Source organism: Hippocampus zosterae, chromosome 8 (genome assembly GCF_025434085.1).
Source record: "Hippocampus zosterae strain Florida chromosome 8, ASM2543408v3, whole genome shotgun sequence".
NCBI classification, from domain to species: domain Eukaryota; kingdom Metazoa; phylum Chordata; class Actinopteri; order Syngnathiformes; family Syngnathidae; genus Hippocampus; species Hippocampus zosterae.
In genome coordinates this window covers 22,212,832-22,219,496 of record NC_067458.1, presented here as the reverse complement: position 1 = coordinate 22,219,496, position 6,665 = coordinate 22,212,832, and the positions used below count along the sequence as shown (strand labels likewise).

Here is a 6,665-nt window from a genome sequence, read left to right as displayed (position 1 = left end):
TCGCTCCATTGAATGGATATTTGACATAGTGGCCTTTTACATTTTTTGTTTACCAATAAAATGGTTTTCAAATAAGTCGTGGAAAATATCAACAATGAAATAAAAATACTGTTTGATTTATACTGATGCATTTGGTGGAAACTGAAACTTTTCTGCACAACTCATGCATGAGAACCTTACTGGATTTGCGCTACACAACCACAAAAAAAGGCCTCGGGGGCCCCTGAGTTTGAGCTCAAAAGACCATTTTCTTTGATCTTAAAAACGATTAAGTGACCTTTTTTTTGGGGGGGGGGATTGCACAGGAGTATCATGTGCTGTCTTCAAGCTGCCTGTGAAAACGTCACATCCTAGCAGCCACTGAGCGTGATGTGATGCTGAAGGCTCAACCAGGAGAGAGAAATGGTGCAGAAGATTCGGCTCCTTCCACAATTTTCTTCCAGGTTCACTTTGACCTGGACAGATAACGACTTTGTAATATTAACCAATGGGTGATGTATACAAAATGATTCCAAGATGAGTTCAATCAAAACTTTTTTTTTACCGTGACCAGAGGTTCCAATCCACTGCAAGTGAATGTTTAATCCCAAATAAAGTTCGGGTGTTGCAAATGGCAGATCCAGGTTTGACTTTTACTACTTGGGTGAAAGCTCAGAATGTTTTTCGACGTACGGAGTGGGGGAGGGGGGGGTGCTTTTATGTTTACAAAAACTGGCATGCCGTAGAGTCACTTCATTGAGGTTTCCCAAAATTGGCACCGAGTCCACTTTACGTAACTTACTACATTTGCGTGGATTGGGACTTGGCCTTCAACATCTCGCCTGGAGCCCCGACAGTATGAGAGCACCTGACTCTCAGCAGCGTAATGTACTTTTGCTCATTCTTCCTGGGGGTTGGGGGGGAGAAAAAAAAAAAAAAGGTCACTAAATCCACAAAGAATGCGATTGATTTTTAAGCCGAGCCTTCCCTTGTGCAGCCGCTGAGAGCATTTCAAAGGCAAGTACGCAGGAATGACAACTTTCCCTTGAATACATGGCACAGTCATATTTTATTCTGTATATTTATTTATATACACACATTCAACAGGGAGACACTGTGACAACAGACACTTCATTAGACCGACGTCTGAGCATGAACTACATCTTTAAAACGATTATTCATCTCCAAAGACAAAAAAAAAAGGGGCGTGGGGGGGCTACTGTTTATCCACTTCTATTTACAGAGACCAAAGTGGTCTTTACAATATAAATAAAACGTAGCAATCATGGGATGGCTCTTATAAGCTCTTAATGCTTCACAGCTGGTTGCACACACACTCATATTCACACACAGACGAGTGCGTCTAACCTGCAGGAATGTGAGCATAAAAAAAAAAAAGATAAAATTCCACCTGAACCCGCCTTCCCAGTAAGCCTGCAGGAGATCAGTGCCCGGTGAGGTAGTCCTGGGTGGAGTCCGAGGCGAAGGACTCGGCGTCCTCGTTGTCCGAATCGTCACTGCTGTCATCGGCGGCCGGCTCGCCCGACAGTGCAATTCGGGCATAGTCGTCCGTGTCGATGGACTTGCAGAAGTGGATGGCGTATTTGAGCTTCTCCTGCAGTACCTGCTTGCATGAGTAGCGTGGCAGCTTGAGCAGGAAGAAGCACGTGTACGACTCGGGGAGGAAGTGGTCGGGAGGGTTGTACTTGTCTAGCACCTGAAATTTAAAAACAACAAAAAAAAGTACTGCAGTACCTCAGGCTACAAGGGACCCTGCTGACTTATAATTATTTCCGGGTCCCTGCCGTTACTTGGCCGATTTTTTAATTTATTTTTTTTGCTTTGACTTGAGCAAAAAAAAAATCCAGATACAGAGCTAAAAAGAGGCGGTTTATTGGCATTCGCAGTTGACGTTTAGTGTCAAATGAAACACACACGTTGACAAAATTGTCGATAACACTGCAGACAACTCCTTTCTTTGCTTCCTCTGGTCTATGCTTTGTGTCACCAAGTCATAATTTTTGTCCAAGCCTGTTTCAGGAGTTTGTTGAACAACAATTCAAAAGTGCCGTCTAATTTTCATTTGTTTTTTCTTTTTAACTACCACTGTTGGGTTCAAGTTAGTTCTGTGACCACAGTTTTTTTTTATTTAATGGCCTGGTGTAAAACTGTTTTTCTAATTTTAAGTGTCTTATAAAGGCTGGGATGTTTTCTTTTCTTATTATTTTTTTTTAGTATGGTCAAGTTGTAGCCAAACTTTTCCTACCTGTACGACAAAGTCACGTCCACGGAAGTCTGCGATGGTGCGCGGCAGCCGTGTGCGCCCCCAGACGAAGCGTAGGAAGAGGGAGCGCTCCGTGTTGGAGAAGGACTCCATCACTTCCCAGAACCACTGCACCAGGGGGGCCGTGGGCTCCACACCCTTGTAGGTGGCCACAGATTTCAGCAGATGCAGCGGGATGTCGGGGCTCCCGCACACCTGCATGCAGAAAATGCATTTAATTTGATTTATAGCCGCAGGATAAGGCATTGTTCACCTTTGAAGGACGACTAGGAATGGCCAAAATGAGCTAAAATGGCTGCTTCACAGCAAAATGGCAGACTGGGTGTACTTCAGAGTATGGCTCCTCATGATAAACAGGCTGACCAAACCTTTTGTTGGCTGATTATTTTTGTCAAATTCTACAGGCCAAAGTGACTGCATCAAAACAAAAATGGCCGACTCCCTGTGTCTTTCCAGGTATGGCTTCTTGAGACTTTTTTGTGGGTTTACTCATAACAGATCTTTCATGTTTCATGTTGGTCAACAAAACTGTCTTTGAATGGTTGTCAAAATTGTCGAGTGACTGCAGTTGTTTCTTGTTTTAGAACAACCCCCCTAAATTGTTTTTTTGTAAACTCGGCATTGCTCACATGTTTAGGAAATTTGGTAGGAATAAGATGAATCAAAAATGGATGAAAATGTCTCTTAAGACCACAGGAAATAGCCAAAATGACCTAAAAATGCCAAACTGTGAGTTTCCATGCATGGCCCTCAGGAGGTTCATGCTAGTCATGTCTACCGAAGTGAAACTGGCTTCAGAGGCTAAAGTTTCATAGATTTCTTGTTATATTGCGACTTAAACTTGATTGCCTTGCCAAACAGGCCCCCAAATGACCCTTAAAAAAAAAGCATTGGTCACCATAGTTTCCAGTTCATATCCGGTGAAAAGTGACAGCACAGGAACAGGAACGACACGGGCCATGCCCTCCCGAACGGCTGACACCTGCTCGTCAAACTCGTGCAACCTACCCAAAAACAACAACAGGAATAGCAGCAGCAGGAGAATGAATATTAACACAGTGAATTCTTTGTTTAATGGCACTCCATTCCTGTAGGTGGCGGTAATGTGCATTCTGTGTTCTTTGCACTGGCCTGTAATTGATGGCGAGTCGCACGTATTCCGCGCGGTTGTCCAGCGTGATGTGCGAGTACTTTGAGCTGAGCTGGATGTCCTGGCCACTGGCGTTTGGGACGGTGAAAGGCAGAGTCATGGCCTCAAACTCCTCGGACGTGGCCTCATTGTCACGGATGTACATCAGGCCGGGAATGAAGTCCTTGTCCACCTGGAGACGGGACGGTAAACAGTCAGGGAACGTGCGTGCAACTTGTTCAGCGAATTTGTTTTCAAATACTTTTTTTTCTTCTCCTTTTTAAGTGTGAAGCACATTGAATTAACTTTTTAACTTGAGTTAGCTGTTTACAAATCTTAAATGGCGCCGACTTAAACTTTACGATATCTCGAGGGCAGAGCATGTGAACGAGAGTGTGTGCGTGCACATGTGCGTAAGAGGAGAAGAGGAAGAAAAAAGAAGGAAGCTCATGATTGCAGCGTGAGGCCACTAGTGCATTACTACCGCGACGTCGGCCCGAGACCGACAAGTACGTTCTCATTCCCGACGGGGATTAACCCGGGTTTTAACGAGAGCAGGAATGTAGAGGAATGTGCTCCGTTTACAGTAGAAAAAAAGCTCACAATGAGGGATCTAATTACATCAGAGCTGCTAACGGTGGGCGCCATTTCTGTGGCCTCATTTCATGCATTTTCGAGCGATTCAACATTTTACAGCAGTTTTTTGAGTCGTCTCCACTGATTGGCTGAGACAGCAGAGTTCATTTAGACCTACCCAATAGGTTGCCTTGTGACTTGAATATTTGATTTTTTTTTCTTGTTGTGGTGAGTGCTTACTAGAAAGGGGTGCATTACACATAATAGTGCAAAACTAAGTTTAGAACAGAAGTGGTCTCACCTCACTCAGGTCCGCGATGGTCAAGTTCATCCCGGCCAGCTGTTTCCAAACTGGCTCGGCTAGATTGAGACTCAGTGGACTTCCGGAGCGGATGGCGATGCCCAGCAGAACCCCTGCGGATGCGCGAGGGGGGAATGAGACCGATAAACATTTGAGGACAAAAATAATAATAATAATAATCAATATAAAAATAACACAATAGACAGAAAAGGAGTTTGAGGAAAAAAAGTTGGATTCTTACTAGAATAAAGTAGTATTTGAGAAAAAAAGTAAAGTGAGCCACCTGAAAATTTTACATTTGCGGGAATGTAGTCATCTATATGAATCTATAATTGAAAGAAGTCATGCATTTACGAAAAATAAAATCTTAGTCACATTTCGGAGGAAAAACAAGTTGTCGTGTATTGATGGGAATTTTTTTTTCCTCAAGAAAACCGGATTTTAGAAAACAGTTAGAAATGTTACATTTCAGTGAAGGGTTCGTTTTTATTTTCGAGGAAACGGCCAAATTTCTGAGTGAAAAAGTGATCATACAAGAACAAAGTCGTGCTTTTGCGAAGCATGACTCGTAGCAAGGAAAAGTCAAATTTCCGTGGGAAGAAAACTAAATCTTACAAGGATAGTCACATTTTCAAGAGATTCATTTGACAGAAAGTCCAACTTCACTAGCTAGCTAACAGCTAGCAACTAACTCGCTAGCTAAAAAAAAATTTGACAGAAAGTCCAACTTTACTAGCTAGCTAACAGCTAGCTACTAACTCGCTAGCTAAATAAATACTAACTCGCTAAAAATAATAATAATAAACAAACAAACTCAGAGAGGAAAATGCAGCAATCGAGTCATACTTTCCTAGCTAAGATTGATTTTCTCAAAAAAGTCACAGGAACGGGGAAGGTGTTTACCAAGGAAGCGAAACATGCTCATGTGCAGTTGCGACTTAGCGGCGGGGTTGAGCAGGAAGCAGTCTCGGTTGGCCCCCGACTCGTCGCGTCCGTTTGGGGTGACGATGAGCAGCGGCGTCAGGGCGTTCTGCAGTTCCTCGCACATCTCAGCGATGGACTCGCTGTAGCCGCCGCCGCAGTCATCCACGGACTCCCCTGAAAGAAGATCGAACAAACAAAATGATGCTCAAGTCACGCAAAATAATGAATACGGTGTGATCGAGTTGTTCTGTTAGCGTATTTATTTTTGTCTCGTTTCTTTTTGTCTCTCTAAATGTAGCAACATGACAGGATTGGCCCAAAATGACGCAAAAAGCAAACTCACAAACCACACACACACATAAAAAAAGTTCATGTAGATTGCTAACTGATAAAATATGTAATTAATGGCGAGTTAGCAATTAAAATCTTTAATCCACTGACGGTCCTTATGAGATATCTTCAAAAAGGGGCCAGGCCATGTATGTTACTGGGCAAAGAAAACCAAACATTAAGTTTAATGGAAAAAAAAATCCATTAAACTGATCTTTCTGACACCCACCTACAAATTTGACTTTCCACACTCGATGGGGGAGCAGCAGAGAGTCGGGGCTAAACGAGCTCATTTTGGCACACATCTGACCAAACACCGATTTGGTTCCGTCAGGACCCGCCAGGCCTCCTTTGCTTCGAGAACGCTTCACCTGCAAACAAAGAACACAACGTCGGTGCTATGGTGCGCAACAGTGGCGCACTGACATATGTTCATATGTTCATCTGGAAATTTCACCCCAAAGTGAAATATCCCAAACTTTTGTTCGGTAGTGTTTGACAACCACATTAAAAGACCTGACAATACACGGCTGACTGAGTGTATGTGTGTGTTTGTGTGTGTGGTCCAAACCGAGGCGCTTTGTGTAACTCTCTGAGCAGATAGCCCTACGGATAAGTCTGGTGAGCAGATCACGCACACACACCGAGAGAAAAATCCCTTTGTAAAAGACATCACATGAAATCATCAGGAGCCTGTCCGGCCTCATAATGTGAGTTGCATGTGTGTGTGCGTGTGTGTGTGTGTGTGTGGGGGGGGGGGGGGGGGGGGGCAACTAAAGCATAAAGTAGATGTTATGTTTTAATTTTACAGATGAGAGAGGCTCAATATAGTGTTTAGCAAAATTAATAAAATGACATACAGCCAAACCTTGTTTATCGTGTGAGTATTTGGGGGTGGGCTGTGGAGGACAGCAGCTGCTGCTTGAGTATATTCATTGTCTTGTTTTTAGCCGTTTATAGTTTTTGGTTTTGAGAATGAAGTTCTACATATATATGTGTGTGTGTGTGTGTTGCTACCTGTATTCTGTTGAGCTCTACCACAGGTCCATGCTGTCTGTCCCGCACCATGGTGGCCTGGACTACCTTCCTGAAAGCCGCTTCCTGTTCAAAGAAAGCCACGTTCAAAACAACACCGTGTAACA

The 6,665-nt window shown here is 43.5% G+C and overlaps 1 protein-coding gene across 3 annotated transcripts in view; it reads right to left on the bottom strand.

The window, feature by feature from the left end:
• Positions 1-1,029: 1,029 nt before the first annotated feature.
• The window catches only part of herc2 (HECT and RLD domain containing E3 ubiquitin protein ligase 2), a 47,576-nt gene continuing 41,940 nt past the window's right edge, over positions 1,030-6,665 (bottom strand). For all 3 annotated transcript variants that reach the window (XM_052073700.1, XM_052073701.1, XM_052073702.1), the window contains exons 84-91: positions 6,541-6,624; positions 5,753-5,894; positions 5,173-5,367; positions 4,270-4,382; positions 3,395-3,585; positions 3,162-3,267; positions 2,246-2,458; positions 1,030-1,696 (exon numbers count right to left, since the gene is read on the bottom strand). In XM_052073700.1, coding sequence (XP_051929660.1) covers positions 1,424-1,696; positions 2,246-2,458; positions 3,162-3,267; positions 3,395-3,585; positions 4,270-4,382; positions 5,173-5,367; positions 5,753-5,894; positions 6,541-6,624 — 1,317 coding nt within the window. In that variant the 3' untranslated portion in view covers positions 1,030-1,423. The remainder of the gene's footprint in view (positions 1,697-2,245; positions 2,459-3,161; positions 3,268-3,394; positions 3,586-4,269; positions 4,383-5,172; positions 5,368-5,752; positions 5,895-6,540; positions 6,625-6,665) is intronic.